This window comes from Lontra canadensis, unplaced genomic scaffold (genome assembly GCF_010015895.1).
Source record: "Lontra canadensis isolate GAN:19392208 unplaced genomic scaffold, GSC_riverotter_1.0 scaffold35, whole genome shotgun sequence".
Taxonomy (NCBI): domain Eukaryota; kingdom Metazoa; phylum Chordata; class Mammalia; order Carnivora; family Mustelidae; genus Lontra; species Lontra canadensis.
Window position 1 is genome coordinate 3,390,031 of NW_022631029.1, and position 16,772 is coordinate 3,406,802.

The 16,772-nt window shown below is 55.4% G+C and overlaps 3 protein-coding genes across 7 annotated transcripts; all 3 read left to right on the top strand.

Annotated features, from left to right (window-relative positions):
* On the top strand, window positions 1-7,486 carry KXD1 (KxDL motif containing 1). Of its 3 annotated transcripts, XR_004383885.1 has the most exons (7): window positions 60-110; window positions 1,830-1,899; window positions 2,923-3,044; window positions 4,013-4,165; window positions 5,525-5,571; window positions 6,508-6,808; window positions 7,233-7,486. XR_004383885.1 is itself a non-coding variant. In XM_032867704.1 (6 exons), exons 2-6 carry the CDS (start codon window positions 1,858-1,860, stop codon window positions 6,735-6,737), a joined length of 594 nt encoding a protein of 197 aa, XP_032723595.1. In that variant the 5' UTR covers window positions 59-110; window positions 1,830-1,857; the 3' UTR covers window positions 6,738-7,486. The 3 variants fall into 3 exon arrangements, 2 of the variants coding, with proteins under 2 accessions (XP_032723596.1, XP_032723595.1); XM_032867704.1 differs by having other exon boundaries at window positions 59-110; window positions 6,508-7,486; XM_032867705.1 differs by lacking the exon at window positions 1,830-1,899 and having other exon boundaries at window positions 1-110; window positions 6,508-7,486.
* A 1,035-nt stretch (window positions 7,487-8,521) lies between these two features.
* Window positions 8,522-12,701, top strand: UBA52 (ubiquitin A-52 residue ribosomal protein fusion product 1). 3 transcript variants are annotated; one of them, XM_032867706.1, is made up of 5 exons: window positions 8,522-8,652; window positions 9,744-9,857; window positions 10,118-10,204; window positions 12,318-12,420; window positions 12,505-12,701. In XM_032867706.1, exons 2-5 carry the CDS (start codon window positions 9,755-9,757, stop codon window positions 12,596-12,598), a joined length of 387 nt encoding a protein of 128 aa, XP_032723597.1. In that variant the 5' UTR covers window positions 8,522-8,652; window positions 9,744-9,754; the 3' UTR covers window positions 12,599-12,701. The 3 variants fall into 3 exon arrangements, with proteins under 3 accessions (XP_032723597.1, XP_032723598.1, XP_032723599.1); XM_032867707.1 differs by having other exon boundaries at window positions 8,528-8,652; window positions 9,747-9,857; XM_032867708.1 differs by lacking the exon at window positions 8,522-8,652 and adding an exon at window positions 8,899-8,919.
* A 1,272-nt stretch (window positions 12,702-13,973) lies between these two features.
* On the top strand, window positions 13,974-16,693 carry REX1BD (required for excision 1-B domain containing). Its single transcript, XM_032867712.1, has 5 exons — window positions 13,974-14,101; window positions 14,196-14,278; window positions 14,662-14,866; window positions 15,752-15,831; window positions 16,464-16,693. Exons 1-5 carry the CDS (start codon window positions 14,000-14,002, stop codon window positions 16,534-16,536), a joined length of 543 nt encoding a protein of 180 aa, XP_032723603.1. The 5' UTR covers window positions 13,974-13,999; the 3' UTR covers window positions 16,537-16,693.
* Window positions 16,694-16,772: the final 79 nt, after the last annotated feature.

Here is a 16,772-nt window from a genome sequence, read left to right on the forward strand (position 1 = left end):
TCGGCCCCGTGCACGACGCCTACACGCGCGGTCGCACGCATGGTGCGTGGTGACGTTGTGGCGGCGGGGGCGCCATCCCGGAAGCGCGAGCAAGGCCGCCAGATGTGCAGGTGCTGCTGCCACCGACGCCGGGATCGAGTTCGGGGTGGGGCTGGGGCGCCGGGGCCGCTGGGTAGCCGGGCCGGGTCGGGCGCGGCCCCCGGGCTGTGGCGGGGTGGGACGCGCCGCTGGCCACATCTGGGCACCCCTCTTGCGTACAGGCCTCAGTTTCCCCGGTCGCGCAGTGTAGTCTCCGGTGGCGCCAAGGGCCGGTTCCGGATCCGGGGCGCGGGAGCTGGGGCCGCCTGTGTTCAGGCTGTGCAGTGTCACCCGGAACCGGGCATTGCCCTCTTTGGGCCTCAGTTTCCCCGCTTTGCAGGGGCGGGGCGTGAGGGGGTATGCGAGTCCCACCTCGCTCGCGGGTTTTGATGAGCTTGGGCCGCCAAATTAAATTCTGTGTAAATAACTGGGTGGAATCATGGCGCCTCTGCCTTGTAGTGTGACCTTGAATAACTGAGCCCACCCGTCTGAGCAGTCGTTGGCCTTGGAGATGGTACTGTTTACTTCATAGGGATGATTGGGGATTAAATGAAGTGCTGTACAAGTGTTTGATCCTGTTCTTATAAGTACCAGGGAGCCCCTTGCTAAAATGTTGGTTCCTGGGCCCCGCCCTAGGACTTCGTACTCTCTTTGGAGAAACAGCCAGCTCCGAGCCCAGCTCCTTATCACTCTTGGTTTCAGCCGCCACAGATAGCGCTGTGAGATTCTGATTATTTGTTATTCTCATTTTCTGGATGAGAAAACTGATCAGGGAGGTGAGGGGACTCTCCCAAGGTCACACAGTCTACTCTCTGCGTGTTTCCCTCATAAATATATTTGGAGCAGGGACCAGAGCCCTTGCTGTCATTTCCACTTTGTATGTGGGCCAGACTATTAGGGAAGTTTTCCTGAGAAAGGCAGCTGGGTGGAGAGTGTGCCTTGAATCCATCAGCCCTCACATCTGGGAGCCAGAGGCAGGAAAGAGCCCTACTTTGAAGCAGAACCCTTTTCTACAGGTCCAAATCTTACACCTGCCAAGCACTAGCTATGGGGCTTCCTGCCCCCGGGCTCTCCCCTTGAGCCCAGGTGTCTTCTTGATACATGATCACGCTTCTTTGGAAGTCTGGATACTGTGGGTGTTGGTACCTGGCACATAGTAGGAATTCAATAAACATAGTGGTTATTGGGTGAGGGGGAACTTCACCAAGTGTGTTAGTTTATTTCCAGAAGGCGCCCAGGGGCTGCAAGTAAATAACTTCTGGCCTCCATGCTTTGCAGGGAGAAAAGTACTAGCTGCTAACATTTGTAAATGAGGCAATGTCACACACACACACACACACACACACACACACACACACACACACATACATCCATTCACGTTTCTGGGATTTTTTCCCTGGAAAAATTCAGAAGTTTGGCAGAAGTCAGTTGCCATAAGTAACTGTCCTGGCATAGGTGGGCACTAAACATCTGTTCGGATTCACACCTTTGCAGATCCTGTAGACTATGGGCATTTTGAGTTGTGACTCAGGTTTACTGGGTTTGTGGCAATGGTCCATTTCCTCGGTTTCTGAGTCTCAGTTTCCTAATACATATTAAGGATAACAGTTCTCAGTGTCTGAAGCTTAGTGGTTTGATAGCATACAGTAAGTGCTCAATAAAGTGGAGGGTGGATCAAGTGGGCTCTGAAAGCCCTTCCTGGTCCTGCATGTGAATCTCAACCAACTGCAACTGGGCCTTTCTATCGGCAGTTAAATATGTGGATCCCAGAGCCAAGCTATGTCAAGATTCCGGGTTTTGCCTGATACCGCCCCCTGGAGGGTGAGTGCTGAACCTGTGGCCCCTTTCTGCCCTGGCTTGGTCCAGGAGCCCCCCACCCTCCATGATGGTTATTTGCCTAGCCACAGAGCCATCTAGGTTGCTGCAGCCCACAGCCTGACTGAAGTTCTTGGCTTTAATTTGCTAATAAAAGTCCATGGTCGGAGCTGAGTTTGAAAGCTGCCAAGCTAAGTTCTGGTGATCCCTTGCTGTAAGCTGGGTTCTGGGCTGGGCTCTGGAGGCAGAGATATGCTTCTGTTCTCTTAGAGCTGACATTGTTTTGGGAGCCACAGGCGAAAGGGTCAACTGAGGGGGCGCCTGGATGGCTCAGTCAGTTAAGGTTCAACTCTTGGTTTCAGCTCAGGTCATGATCTCAGGGTCATGGGATCAAGCCCAGGGTCAGGCTCTGCACTCAGGAAGGAGTCTGCTGGAGATTCTCTCCCTCACCCTCTCTCTGCCCCTCCCCACCACTTGAGTGTGTGCACGTACACTCTCTAAGATAAATACGTGTTTGGAAAAAAAAAAAAAGACAACTGATAACTAAGATAATTTCAGGACAAGATAAGCTAATGAAGCAGTAAAACGAAGTGCTAAGTGACTGGAGTCGGGGGTAGCCCTCGAAGACCTCTTGGGAGAGAAGATACCAGAGGTGCTGATGATTTGAGGGGGCAGTCATGCATATGGGGACAGCAGGTGCAAAAGCCCTGGGATGGGATGAACAAAGTCAGAAGGATGTGGGAGGAGGCTGGCAGATCTGTGCAGGTGGAAGGTGGCCATGGGCTTGGGATCATGGAGACGGGGGGCCATAGAGGTGGGTAGGTGATGGGATTCTGATGTGCTGGGGTACAGTTTAGATATACATCCTCTCAACACCCCTAAATCCTCAGGATCACAAACAAAGCTGAGACTCAGGTGGTTTGACCCAAGACTTACGGTCATGGGGCCCAGGGTTCCCAGCCCCTCCTTTCTACCCCACCTACCCCACTGCCTGGTATAGACTAAAGACTCTCTTCCTGCCTGTTTCAGGCAGCGGAGGAGGAGGAAGAGATGGACCCCCCGGACTCGGCCTCGAGGGTCTTCTGCAGCCGCATCCTGAGCATGGTGAACACAGACGACGTCAACGCTATCATCCTGGCTCAGAAGAACATGTGAGTGGTGGCCAAGGGCTGTGGGCCCCAGGCGTGGGAAGGAATCCACCCGCTGGCCAGCATTCTTGCCCTGCCCGCCCTTACCCTGGGCCCACACTGGTGATAAAATGAAGGAAATGAGCAAATCTGCTGGCTGGCTCCAAAGTAAATTCCTTCGTGGCCTGGAGGCGAGGCCTTGGCACAGGAAGCAGGGTTTTGGGATGGTTTCACAGCTGTGGATGGCTTGGCAGGGGCTGCAGCAGCTCCTGTCCCAGGGCCCGGGGGTGGGGAGTTGGGATAGGAAGGGGCTGCAGGAGGGGATTTAAGGAAGCCATTGAGCTGGTCTCTGTTAGGAGCCTGGTCTCTGAGAGCCTAGGCTGTCTCTGGAGAGTACCCATGGTCTTTTGGAGGGGCCATCAGTAGCTTTTACCCTCGTTGGGGCTTGGCACTGTGACCACCACAGCCTCACCCTAATTCCAACCTGCTCTGTGGGGAAGAAAATCTTGCACAATCTTGCGGCAGAAGAGCAGCCTCCTGTGGCTTTATTTTTGTGTATTTAAGACAAAGCTCTTCCTGCCATTTATGATACAGCACAGACCTGATACCCTTGCATTTCTCTCATCCAGTGACAGGGGTGCTGGCTTTGTCTGGGTCAGATTTAGGCCTGGCCTGGTGAACTCCCACAGTGAGGGAAGACAAAAGCAGACACGGACCTTCCTGGCTCCATGGTGTCAGGGCTGGGCCAGAAGAATAACTGGGTCTAGAGAGTCAGGGGAGTTGGAGTCAGAGTCTTCTTGCTGGAGGAGGGTAAAGCCTACATGGTAGGGTTTTGAAGGTTGAATAGGAGTTTGCTAGGTCGCTCAAACAGTAGGGAGAGTTCTGCAGGGCAAGGGAACAACACATGCAGAGGTCATGGAACAGGAGGGAGCTTAGCATGATTAGTTTGTAGGGTGTGGTTTATAGGGCTGGTGCCTTCTCTCTGCTGCCAGGCTGGACCGCTTTGAGAAGACCAATGAAATGCTGCTGAATTTTAACAACCTGTCAAGCGCCCGCCTGCAGCAAATGAGCGAGCGCTTCCTGCACCATACAAGGACCCTGGTGGAGATGAAGCGGGACCTGGATAGCATCTTCCGCAGAATCAGGTGGGTCCTCAGCCCCTCCAGCCCTTTGCCTCCCCGCTCTGAGCCTTGGGTTCCTCCCCTCTTCAGTGAGGACCATGCATTCCACATAACAGAGCAATGGGGACATTCAGCTCATTTGTTTTATGAGGCTTCAGCACTCACTTAGCATCTGAGAAGATCCGAGCTTTGGGAAAGAAAATCTTGAAGTTTCTGAATTTGTTTTATTTATCTTTCAAAAAATGCAACATAGCACCAGATGCATCATGCAAAAGGCAGGCAGGTGCAGCCAGGGAAAGGCAAGCCTCTGGTCCTCCAGTCCCCAACTCAAGTCTTCTCTCAAGAGGCCTATGTGGTTGCCGGGTTTTGTGTGTCTCCTTCTGAGCTGTTTCCCGTGAGGGCAGAGAAAAATGATGCTCTAGTCCACAGGCACGCAGAACACTCCTGCAGCACCCAGAACCTGATGAATGCCACTGCGGCCGGCCATGGTCACGTGCCCAGGTCTGGAGTGAGCCAGAGCTGCAGCCGGGCAGCCGCACCCACTGGCAGACTGGGGAGCAGAACTCAGGAGACAGGCCAATTAATTCCTTTATAAAAGCATATATTTTCTGGGGCATCTCATCGAGCTGGTTGCCTAGGCATGGTGCTTGGGGGTGAGCAGGAACCCTTCAGGTTGGCACCCTCGTGCGTATCTGTGTTGCCCAGGAAGAAGATGGTTGTTTCTGCCCCTTGGGTGGGGGTACCCAGCGGTGGTGATACTTCTGGGAGGGACTGGTTGGCCACAGTCACTCCTTGACTGTGAGAAGGGTTCTTTCCACCCCAAAGACCCCTTTCTCGTTCTTTGTAAACATGACTTCATGACTTTGGGGGAAAAAGGAAAAAGAGCAGTTTGAAAATGAAGCAGGCCTTTCTCTGTGAGTGTCAGTTTAACGCGTGCAAGTACATGGTGTCTGGGGTGTGGATCGTCACTCCTGGCCCCCAGACACTCTCATCCTGCTGATGGGGGACAGGCTGGGACAAGTCACCCGGAGGAGTGACTGCTGAGGAGGGGGTGAGGAAGCTTTCTGGAAGGTTATCTGGGCAGAGGAAGGTTGGACATAAGAGCATGGCAGGTAGAGGGCCCAGCCGGACCCAGCACTGAGGACCCACACAAGCTTGTGACAGCTAGGTGGCTGCCATCTGCCCTGCGGGTGAGAGGTCTGCAGGGTTGAGCACGTGGGCCTCCTTCCAGCCGAGGACCAGAGAGTGACAAGCAGTATGTGTGCGGGAGGTGGGCAGTTCCCATCCCCCACCCACCTAGAGCTGGCAGCAAGGGTTCATTGCACCAGGCCCAGCCTGTCTGCTTGGCAGGTTCAGCCCTGTATGCCTTCCCTTCCCCTGCAGGACGCTGAAAGGGAAGCTGGCCAGGCAGCACCCGGAGGCCTTCAGCCGTAAGTGTCACCCAGAGCTCCTGTCCCCCACGCCTGGCCTCTGCACCCGCGGATGCCTGTGTCTTCATCCCAGGGCTTCCTTCTAGAAGGTCAACTCAGGGGCTGACACTAAGCCCAGGCCCTGGTGGCCAGTAGATCCAGAGAGACCTGGAACAGGGGGCAGGGGCGGAGGTGCTTGGCTGGTCTTGGCAACTGGTAGAGCGGGTGCCGGGACCAGGATCCCCTCCCTGGGGAGAGGTTACATGGGAGAATGTGGATAAGAAAGATGACAGTCCTTGCCCAAGTGGATGTAACATAGCCCTATGAGCCAGGCTCTTACCTGTAATTCCCCATGAAGTGGGGGCTGTGAGTAGCCCATTTCATATAGGGGAGACTGTGTGGCCTAAAGCAGCAGTGACTTCTCAGAGGAAGTGCAGCATCCCCCATGCTAAGCCTCAGTTTGCCCCCTCTGCCAAATGGGCCAACATCTCCCCACCCCAAGGCTGCTAACAGCTATGGGCACAAAGGCAATGCTGTTGGGGCATCTGGCTGCCTGAGTCAGTGGAGCATGCAACTCTTCATCTTGGGGTTGTAAATTCAAGCTCCACATTGAGTGTAGAGCGTACTTAAAAAAAAAAAAAAAAAAAAGGCAATGCTGTCATCACGTCTGGTTTCTAGAGCAGAATGCTGAGGCAAGGGTGGTGAGAGGCCTGGCCCCGGCCACACAGTCAAGAAGCCAGAGCCAGGCTCAGCCTCGACCCCAGCGAAGCCAAGTCCTGGCCGCACCTTGTAGGAAAACTTCTCACCTTCCTGGGCCTCAGTTTCTTCCTCTGTAAAATGGGCCGCATTATCCCCCATGGGGTGGCAAGGGAGCTGTTAGGGGTCATAGGCCCAGGTAATTCCTCATCATGGTGCCCATCACAGTGACTAAGCCAATTCCTGGCCTCCATCCCCCAGACATCCCAGAGACATCCCTCCTGGAGGACGAGGATGAAGACCCCATCCCACCCAGTACCACGACCACCATTGCCACCTCGGAACAGAGCACGGGCTCCTGTGACACCAGCCCTGACACCGTCTCACCCTCCCTCAGCCCTGGCTTCGAGGACCTCTCCCATGTCCGGTCCAGTTCCCCTGTCATCAACGGCCAAAGCCAGACGGATGATGAGGAGACACCGGGCGAGTAACACTATTCCCTGGTGCCCGGAGGGGTCTCAGGGCAGTGGCAGCACTCCCCCGGTGTCTGTGGTGGCAGCAGGTAACCCTGCCTGGAGATCAGCAGCTTCGCCACCCTGTTCTGTCACCCAGGGCTCCCCGGGGGACCTGGCTCCCTCTGGGGGTGTGGAATTCCTAGGGGGTCTGTCCTTCCTGCTTCCTCATTGAGAACATCTGTCTTCTGCAGACCCCTCTGCCAGGCCAGGGGATGACTAGCTCAGCTGGAGTTGTTGGGCGGGGTGTAAGGGAGCTTTTCCAGAGCCAAGCTTGAGGTCTGCTCTAAACAACATTTAAAGGCTCCCAGAGACCAGAGCCAGATAGCCCCTGCCCCAGTGCCCTGGTTGAGACCTCCTCAAAGTGGACCAGCACTGTCTTGTCTGAGTTCACCCCTGCCCATCCCTGCACCCACTAATTCTGGTCTCCCTGTCCCTTTTTCCAACAAAAGTATTGAATACTGTCTCCAATAGGTATCTCAAGGAGGTTTCTGAGACAATTGTAGAAGGCTCAAGATGGAGGCTGGCCATTCAGCTGCAAGCCTGATAAGGCCTATGTTTCTCTGACCAGAGGTGTGAACCTTGAAAGCCCAGCAGGCCTCTCGCAGGGCCTCCATGGAGCAAGCTGAGCCACCTTGGAAAACAGAGTTAAACGGAATATTTTTGTACCCGATGTTTACAGATGCTATTGGGAAGTTATCAATAAAAAGACTCTGTTACTAAAAAGGGAAGGGTGTACTTAACAGTGGCTTCCTTCCATCCTGGGACCCAGCAGGCCATAAGGGGAACAAGTGCAGGATGTGAGACAGGAGGGGTATGGCAGCCAGGCACCACTGACCTAGAAAGAGATATGTCCGCTCTGATGGAAGTCTCCGGTGGTAGCAACCTTAATAACCCAAGTTCCTATCACCACCTATGTATACTCACACATGCTGTTCCCACTGCTCACAACACTGTTCCTTACCTCTGTGAAAAACTTCATCAGCCACAGGAAGCTAGGCTGGGTCCATTCCTCAGCAGACACTGTGTAGAGTTTCCTCGTCTTTTAAGCACTTAGAAATTGTTACTAAAGGCATCTTCCTAGACCCAAGAGTGTGTGCTTTTGCCTGTCAATAGGGGGCGCTGGTAAGCGTTCAAGGAAATAAAGAGCCACGCTGCCAAATCCATAGGTAACATCTCAGTCTTCTCCCTTACCGCTCTCGGCACTTTTTAGCTATCCACGAGACTCCCTAGTTCTAACAGAAGTTCTTGGCCCAAACACCCTGGGACGCACCCCATTTTCTTGAGTGAATGCAGCAGCTCCACCTGCCCTCGCTGCCCTGGTAAGCGCCGCCTTGAAATTTCATCTGCGCACAGAGTCCAGAAAGTTTTCAAACAACTGACTCCTGGTGTTAGGTGGCTCCCAAGGGTCTCGCACGTCCCACCCCCGTGCCTCCTTCTAGCTTGCCTGTCCTGACCCCGAAGTCCGGGACCAGCTGACCCCCTGCTTCATTTCTTTGCTTTAGCACAAATGGTCTCCTCTCTAGTCAGCAAGCATTCCCCGAGAGGCCGCTTCGTGTCATCAGATTTTGGCCAACCCACAAACAGGTGGAAACACCTGGAAAGGTGAAGTCGTCTCCTCACGTGACCTGGAGGACGAGGCCCGAGCCCGGAAGCGGGTTGGCGACACTTGCCCACAGACGCTACAGCTTCGTTCGCCAGCACCCAACATGGCAGCAGGGCGGGGCCGGGGTGGGGTAAAACGCGCGGCGCGGATTGTGACGCAAGCGCGCAGCGTGCTCGGTGCGCAGGCGCCCTCGGCGGCAACTCGGCGGTTTCCGGTTCCGCCGCCCTCTTTCTCTTCAACGAGGTGGCCGAGCGGTTTGGTGGCGGAGGTCTTGCGGATTCGCGCCAGGTCGGGGTCGGGCGGTTGGCTGTGGGGGGCCGCGGGCGTTCGGGTAGCGGAGGAGGTGCCCTGGAACCCGTCCGCGCGGACCGCGTTCCGCAGGACGGCCGGGTCGGCTCAATAGGGCGCGTGGCGCCGGGGTTCCGAGCGGGACCGGGTCCTGGAATGCGAACCGGCTTTTGGGAGAGGGTCCTGTGTGCCCCGCCAGCCCAAGCTGTCCCACAAGGCCTGGGGGCGTGGATGGTCTTCCTGGACAAATCCTTTAATGGAGAAGTGGTATGAAGTGTATAGCTTTTTTCCCGTGCCATGTAGTGTGCCAATCGTCTTAGAATCAAGTCTTCTTCCCCCTACAAGGTTTTTTCCTACTTTTTTTTCTTCTTTTTACCTGCCTTATTTAATACATCCGTAAGGAGAGGGTGGTAGCGCCCACCTTCTAGGGTTTTTTTTGGTGGGGGGGTGAGGGAGGACGATGGAATTATGTGTAAACAAGTACCTGGCACGTGGTTGGCAGATACTGTTTATGGGTTGGAGCAGACGCAGGAAACGTGGTCTGGCGAGTTTGGCTATAAACTGGGAAGGAAGCCAGGGTGTTGGGTGGCTGAGGGTGGAGTTGGAGAGAACTGCAAGGCAGGAAAGAGTGTTGGAGGGGTGGCTACTAAAATGGAATTCCCAATCAGGTTGCAGGAAGGGTTGCTTGTGGAGCAAATGTGGCTTACAGAGGGGTAGGAAGGGGAGGATGGGCCAGAAGAAAAGCTATAAAAGCAAAATAGTGCCCTCCCGCCGGGTACTTCTCATTCCATCATCAAAGTTGACAGAATCTCATTTGCTAGGCCCAAGAATCATAACCACAGTCCTTGTTCCCATGAAGCACACTTTGCCACAGGGGCCCTGGGGTAAGGTGGAGGAAGCATGATCCTTGATTATAGGACAAGTTTGGGCTGCAGGCTTAGAGGGGTGGAAGTAAACAGGCCCTGGGGTGGGCCTGTAGTTGTGCTAGATGCTGGCTCAGGAGCTGGTGGGGCCAAGTCTTGCCAGCCTCTGAGCTCAAGCTCCTCACACCTGCATTTCTCACCCTTCCATTTCTGCTTCTTACCCTTCAGCAGACGCAGAGATGCAGATCTTCGTGAAGACCCTGACGGGCAAGACCATCACCCTCGAGGTTGAGCCCAGTGACACCATTGAGAATGTCAAAGCCAAAATCCAAGACAAGGAGGGTGAGTTGGGCTGAGTCCAGAGGCTATCCCGTGGGAGTCCCCAGCCCAGAGGAGCCATTGTCATGTGCAAGATGGGTTGTCTAGACCTCAGCCTTGGCTAGGACTTGTCCTGTGTGAGCTTGGGAAGGCAGCTTGTTCTCTTTATCTTAGTTTCCCTTTTGACAGATTGGGGGTAATGCCAGAGCAGCCCTGTGGAGAACAGAGAAGCTGCCAATAAAATGCTTGCCAGAACCTCAGTAACTGAGCTTTCTTTTCTCCAGGCATCCCCCCTGACCAGCAGCGTCTGATTTTTGCGGGCAAACAGCTGGAAGATGGCCGCACTCTGTCAGATTACAATATCCAGAAAGGTACTAAGGGTAGGGTGGCTGGACAGGGCCCAGGAGGTCTAGGACCCAGGATCAAGCTTTGATGGCCTCTTTGGCAAAACTGGGGGGTAGGGGAGGGCGGTGGCTCTCTTAAGGTGAGGATCAGATGGGGCTGATGAATTTTACTTTTATGAAATAGTTTTCATTGGATGCAAGATCTTTTTTTTAAGATTCTATTTATTTATTTGACAGACAGAGATCACAGGTAGGCAGAGAGAGAGGAGGAAGCAGGCTCTCTGCCGAGCAGAGAGCCCGATGCGGGGCTCGATCCCAGGACCCTGGGATCATGACCTGAGCCGAAGGCAGAGGCTTTAACCCACTGAGCCACCCAGGCGCCCCTGGATGCAAGATCTTAACTCCACTTCATTTTCCAGGTGGCAGTGGTTTCTCATGTTCTTGCTTACTTTTTTTTTTTTTTTTTTTAAAGACTGTTTTGTTTAAAAATGCAATAAAATGGTATCTGGCTGGCACAGTCTGTAAAGCTTGGGGCTCTTGATCTCAGGGTTGTGAGTTCAAGCCCCGTGTTCGGTGTAAACATTACTTAAAAATCTTAGGGATGTCTGGGTGCCTCAGTCAGTTGAGAGTCTGCCTTCAGCTTGGGTCACGATCCCAGAGTCCTGGGATCGAGTCTCCCATCAGGCACCTTGCTTAGTGGGGAGGCTGCTTCTCCTCTGCCTGCCCTCTTTTTTTGGTTGTTCGGTTTTTGAGGGGTAGGTTGTTTGTTTGTTTGCTTGTTAAGTTTATTTGGGGGTACTTGAGTGGCTCAGAAGGTTAAGCAACCCGACTCTTTTATTTTTTTATTTTTTTTTATTTGACAGAGATCACAAGGAGGCAGAGAGGCAGGCAGAGAGAGAGGGGGAAGCAGGCCCCCTGCTGAGCAGAGAACCCGATGTGGGGCTCGATCCCAGGACCCTGGGATCATGACCCGAGCCGAAGGCAGAGGCTTAACCCACTGAGCCACCCAGGCGCCCCATAAGCAACGGACTCTTGATGTCAGCTGGGGTCATGAGCTCAGGGTCCTAGGATCCAGCCCTGAATCAGGCTCAGCGGGGAATCTGTTTGAGGTTCCTCTCTTTCCTCTGTCCTTTCCCCTGCTCGTGCTCTCTCTCTAAAATATTTTTTTTAAGATTATTTATTTGTCAGAGAGAGAGAGTGCACAAGCAGGCAGAGTGGCAGGCAGAGGCAGAGAGAGAAGCAGGCTCCCCGCTGAGCAAGGAGCCTGATGTGGGACTCGAACCCCGGACTCTGAGATCATGACCCGAGTCCAAGGCAGCTGCTTAACCAACTGAGCCACCCAGGTGTCCCTAAAAAAAAAATTTTTTTTTAAAGAAAGATTTTAGGGCAGGTAATCTTAGGATTGGAATCAAGTCCAGCATCGGGCTCCTTGCTTGGTGGGAAGTCTGCTTCTCTCTCTGCCTGCTGCTCCCCCTGCTTGTGCTCATGTATGCATGCGCATGCGTGCTATCTCTTTCTCTGACAAACTCTTTTTTAAAAAAGAAGTAAATTTTTAAAAAATTATTAGGAGTCACATGCTCTACTGACTAAGCCAGCCAGGCACCCCCTTGATATTCCTTCTTTTTTTTTTTTTTTTTTTTTTTAAGATTTTATTTATTTGTCAGAGAGAGAGAGCATAGGCAGTCAGAGTGGCAGGCAGAGGCAGAGGGAGAAGCAGGCTCCCTGCAGAGCAAGGAGCTGGATGTGGGACTTGATTCCAAGATGCTGGGATCATGACCTGAGCCTAAGGCAGCCGCTTCACTGACTGAGCCACCCAGGCGTCCCTTGATGTCCCTTTTTTTAGCAATTAGATTTAATTATTTTGCTCAGCAAAGTGAAAGATCATCTTTGCACCACTTAGAAGTAGCCTTGTTTGTCAGGAAACCCCGATGCACACTATAGTTGGCACGTGTTAGCCTCAGACTCCCCAAGGGCTAGTGGGAAGCAAGATGGAGGTTCTGTGGGCTGGTCCTTGCCAGTGTGTCCATCTGTGTGTAGAATACCCCATCACATTTGAGGAGCTCTGGTCTGGGGGACCCTACGCTGTACCTGAGGTGCTGGGGCCAGGCTCAGTCACTGTCTCTTTTGAACCCACCCGTAGAATCCACCCTGCACTTGGTGCTCCGCCTCCGGGGTGGCATCATCGAGCCTTCGCTCCGCCAGCTGGCCCAGAAATACAACTGCGACAAGATGATCTGCCGCAAGTGTGTACCCTGGGGGGAGGGGTGGCCCTGGGGAGGAGGGCGTCGGGTTGGGCTGTGGCCTCACCACTCCCTCGTCTTGTGCAGGTGTTATGCTCGCCTGCACCCCCGTGCTGTCAACTGCCGCAAGAAGAAGTGCGGCCACACCAACAACCTGCGCCCCAAAAAGAAGGTCAAATAAGGCCTCTCCACCGGCTCTTCCTTTCCCCCAAGGCGGCCTCCTGCCCGAGCCCCAAGGTCCTGGGGCCTCAATAAAGTTTCCCTTTCATTGACTGGAGCAGTAACTGGTGTCTGCGTGGCTGGTCTGTCCAACGGGGAGCTGGTTGAGTCGTGGGCCTCTGCCTTGGGGACTCCTTGCCACTTGATTGTGCATAGCCCTTGAGCGTCCTGTGTCCTTCCGTTCTGGTCATCTCACTTGTATAATGCGCTGTGGTCTCACCCTCTGCCACATAGCCTGATTAGCCTGCACATCTGGGTTTTGTCATCTCTAAATGGGACTAACCCCCAGCTCAGGCTCTCAAGGGACTGCAGGTCAGCCATGTCACTGGCTGGGCCCTCCGTAGGCACTTTGATGACGTTCATGCCTGTGCCCTGGAGGTGTTGTGGTGTGGGTAGGTAGACAAACACCCCACCTTGTGTAAGACCTCTGTTCTCTGCTGAACCTGAGGAGCACCTGCGCCCTACCTGACGCCTGTGACATCTTGGTGGGGTGGGCCTAGGTGATTCTAAAGTTTGTGCTGATGCTCTTGAGAATCTGGTGAGCTTTGTAGTTCCCGGACTGGCCCTGGTGAGGCCAGCCTTTTATTCATCTCAGGGTGACTTGGACTTGGTGTCAGATGAGAACCCAGGACGGTCATACTGTAGTACTCCTGACACCTGGTGTGCCTGCTGAAGGCTGGTGTCTCAGTTTTTCCACAGGTCTCCCTGTCAGCTGCCCTCTGCCCCCCAGGGTAGGCTGCCAACATCTTTCTGGTCTATTCCCACGTTTAGCCCTGGAGAAAGAAGCTTCCCAAAGCTCAGATTACAGTGTACCCCCAGCAGAAGGCTCCGAGGCCTGCCTTGCACTTAAAATGAGACCTTGTTGGCCTTGCGCCTACCCCAGACTCTGGGCCTTTGCACAGGCCCTCTTCAAGTCATTTCTGAGGAAGGTATATAGTACCTACCAAATTTGTTAAGCAGCTGGATTACCGCCTTTTGGGCTCTACAGTATCAGAACCACTTCAAATCCAGTCACGGCCATGTTACCATGGAAGACAAAATGTCACTTCTGGGGTTTTGTTTTCTTTATTGGAGTGGGGACAGGATGTGAGGTTGACATGAAGTCGATGTTGGGATAAATGCATACAAGCTGAGGTTTGCCCTTGCTTTACATTCGAGGGCAAACACGATGGAAAGAAATGCTCGCGCTCGATGGGAACAAGCAGGAGGATGGGTCAGGCCTAAGACGGCGGTCTTTGCTGTAGGTCTTCAGGTTTCCGTTTTGGCTGGCCACCTGCTTGGGGTCGGAAGACCTCCAGGCCTGCAGGGGGCGCCTGGCGCAACGGAGCGCCCTGGTCCTGGGCGGGGCCGGGGCTGCGCAGTCATGATCACTGCCGAGGCCTCGGCGGACTCCGCTGTCCCGTCGGTGCCCGGTGCTGCGGTGGCTACCGGTGTCCCGGAGCGCGAGGAGCCAGCGTGGCCCTGGGTGAGCCCGGACTCAAGCAGGAACAGGCGCGGGGTGGGAGGTACAGGCTTGTGGGGGCCGGCTTCATGCCCCAGCCATGCCCCCTGCTCCGTAGAAAGATGCCCCGATCCGGACGCTGGTGCAGCGCATCCACCAGTTGCAAGCTGAGCGCGCGCAGGCCTTCCGCCGGCTGGAGGAGTAAGTGCGGGCGCAGGGGCGGGCAGGGGTCGCAGAGTGCAGCCCCCGACCGGCTCCGGGGATGGGCGTGCGCGGGGATGGAGCTGGATCCCCCAGCGTCTGCGTTGTCAGAGGTGGGGCGGGATTCGCTGGGGGACCAGATCTCTGCTTTCCTCCTCTGGAACTCAGGGCGGGGCCCCACTGTCTGGTGGACCACTGCGCGTGGCGTCTCTCCCTTCCCCAAGCGCAGGAGTGGGCCCATCTCCGGTTACCCTGCGGGAGTCAGAGAGCGTCCTCCACACTCTGGGGTCCAGGGACACTTGCTGGGGGCTTGCAGGTGGCCAGTGCGAGTGCAGGGCCTGGAGAGCCTGAGGGCGTAGCCTCAGGACCCCCACCTGCCGCAGAGGCCACCTCCAGTACCAGCGAAGCGGTCCGCCCTACGACTTCCCGCGCTACCGGAGCACGGTGCACGAGGTGACCCAGGCCTTCGCCGCCGCCTCGCGGGAGGTGCTGGCGGTGGAGGCCGAGCTGGCCGGGCCCAGAGGGCAGCCGCTGCTCGCGAGCCATGTGCGCAGCCTGCAACAGCTGGAGCAGACGCGCCTGGCCACGGTGAGGCCCCACCCCCAGCCCCGGTCCCCTGCACAGCGCCTGGTCTCTCACGGCCCACTGTGCGCCTCCGGCGCCCCAGACCCTACTTCTTTCTTTCCCACCTCAAAAACTCCACTAAGGTTTCACTTGGGATTCTCTGGCCCTGATCTCTCCAGTCCTTCTCCGGGTCATTCAAGTTTTGTTTAGTCCCAGGACGTGTCCACTTCATCTCAGCCCCTCCCGCAGCCCCCGCGTTTTGCCGGGAGGCCCAGTGCCCGCCCCCACTCCGCTCCTACCCCTTTGGCTGTCCCCATTGCTTCCGTTCTGGTTCTCAGCCCCCTGAAGTTTGGAGAGAGTGAATTTCCATGGCACACCCGATCTTGAGTAACCGTGTATCCCAGCCTAGGTTCTGGGCCTGCCCCAATGCCCCGCCTACTCTGCCCCTACAGCCAATCCTGGCCGACACACACTGTTCCCAGACCAAACCCACGTGAGGCCACGCCCACATCGCCCTCCAAACTGGGATTTCCAGACCACGCTGCTTTAGGAGACCCCAATCCCAGTCTAGGTGTTCGGCCTACTTCCACCCTGCCTTATCCTGAGCAGACGAACGCCTACTCCACCCCTGCCCCCAATTCCTGGCCGAGCCTTCTCCGCTCTTCCCATGCCACGCCTTCCTGCGACCACACCCACGGGGCAGCACCCACACACTCTAGGGCCTGCCCACTGGGTCCTCCTCGGCAGCCCCTTTGAATCCAAGACTCCTCCCGTGCAAAGCATCGCCCCTTGAGACTCCGGGTCATAGCTCCCTTTCTGGGCGCTTCTGTGTCTCCCTTCCGAATCTGTGTGGGAGGGCCAGGGGAGGACCTCTGCCAGATATGATGCCCTCCCTGTTGCCCATACCAGGTGGCTCTGCTGCAGCTGATGGGGGCACCAGAGCTGTCTGAGCAGGAGAACACTCTGGAGATGCGCCAGCTGAAGATGAAGTGAGCACTCCCTCCCAGTGGGCTGGTGGTCGTAGCTTTGTACATGTACCTTTAGGTACCCGTTCCTAGCTAGGGGTGTCCCCGAGCTGGCACAGTCATACTGGCTTGACCCTCTGGACCTGCACGCAGCCCTCAGGGTATGCACACCAGAGTCTGGGGGTACCAGACATACACACACATTGCCCCCAGGACCCTCACCCTGCAATTTCACACCAGACTCACTGTGCATTTCCGGGACACATTTGAGCCCCTCACACATGCCAGTCCCACTCCCATGGCTGGACTTAGAGCTTGGACATGGTTGCCTAGGCCCACGAAGCACAGGCTGCACATTCCTGCCCCCAGCCCTGCTCCAGCATGCACAAGTGCACTCCCACTTGCTATTTGCTCTGTGACACAACACAACCTTCGGATGGCACCCACCCAAGATGGCTTTTTCTCTCTGCCCACTCTCACCCACAGACCACCCCTCCTCCCCGGCATCCAAATGGTTCTCTTGGCCACTGGTGCTGCCTGGAACTTAGGCGGCAGGCAGGAGGGCCTGGGGCTTGCCACAGCCCCCTAGGAGCTGTGCAGTGGCGGCTAATTTGCTCCATCTGGGTTTTATTTATAGTTCCCATCCACTCTTGTAGGGTAATTAAAACCATGGAAGCGATCAGCGAGGTTCTTCAGGACCTTAGATTTGATGCAGAATCTGTCGAGTGATGGAGGCTCCCCAGGGACACGCCGAGGGATACAGAAAATGGGGTGAATGGCACCCAGCCCACCCCTGGACTGTCAGCTCACTGGGGGTCACACGCCACCGGGTTGCTGACCACCCTTGAGTTTGCTGTGACTCCCACAATAAAGGACCTTTCATTTCCAGCTGCTCCACTGTCTCTGTGTCCTGGGGTGCTGGGATGGGTGTCCCTGGGGAGGAGGCCCCACAAAGCCAGGGATGC

Coding starts and splice junctions, on each gene's coding strand:
- KXD1 (XM_032867704.1), top strand. CDS start 1,858: ATGTCAAGATTCCGGGTTTTGCCTGATACCGCCCCCTGGAGG. Junction 1,900..2,922: donor CTGATACCGCCCCCTGGAGG/GTGAGTGCTGAA, acceptor TGCCTGTTTCAG/GCAGCGGAGGAGGAGGAAGA. Junction 5,572..6,507: donor GCACCCGGAGGCCTTCAGCC/GTAAGTGTCACC, acceptor TCCATCCCCCAG/ACATCCCAGAGACATCCCTC.
- UBA52 (XM_032867706.1), top strand. CDS start 9,755: ATGCAGATCTTCGTGAAGACCCTGACGGGCAAGACCATCACCCTCGAG. Junction 9,858..10,117: donor CAAAATCCAAGACAAGGAGG/GTGAGTTGGGCT, acceptor TCTTTTCTCCAG/GCATCCCCCCTGACCAGCAG. Junction 12,421..12,504: donor GACAAGATGATCTGCCGCAA/GTGTGTACCCTG, acceptor CGTCTTGTGCAG/GTGTTATGCTCGCCTGCACC.
- REX1BD (XM_032867712.1), top strand. CDS start 14,000: ATGATCACTGCCGAGGCCTCGGCGGACTCCGCTGTCCCGTCGGTGCCC. Junction 14,279..14,661: donor GCCTTCCGCCGGCTGGAGGA/GTAAGTGCGGGC, acceptor CACCTGCCGCAG/AGGCCACCTCCAGTACCAGC. Junction 14,867..15,751: donor AGCAGACGCGCCTGGCCACG/GTGAGGCCCCAC, acceptor TGCCCATACCAG/GTGGCTCTGCTGCAGCTGAT.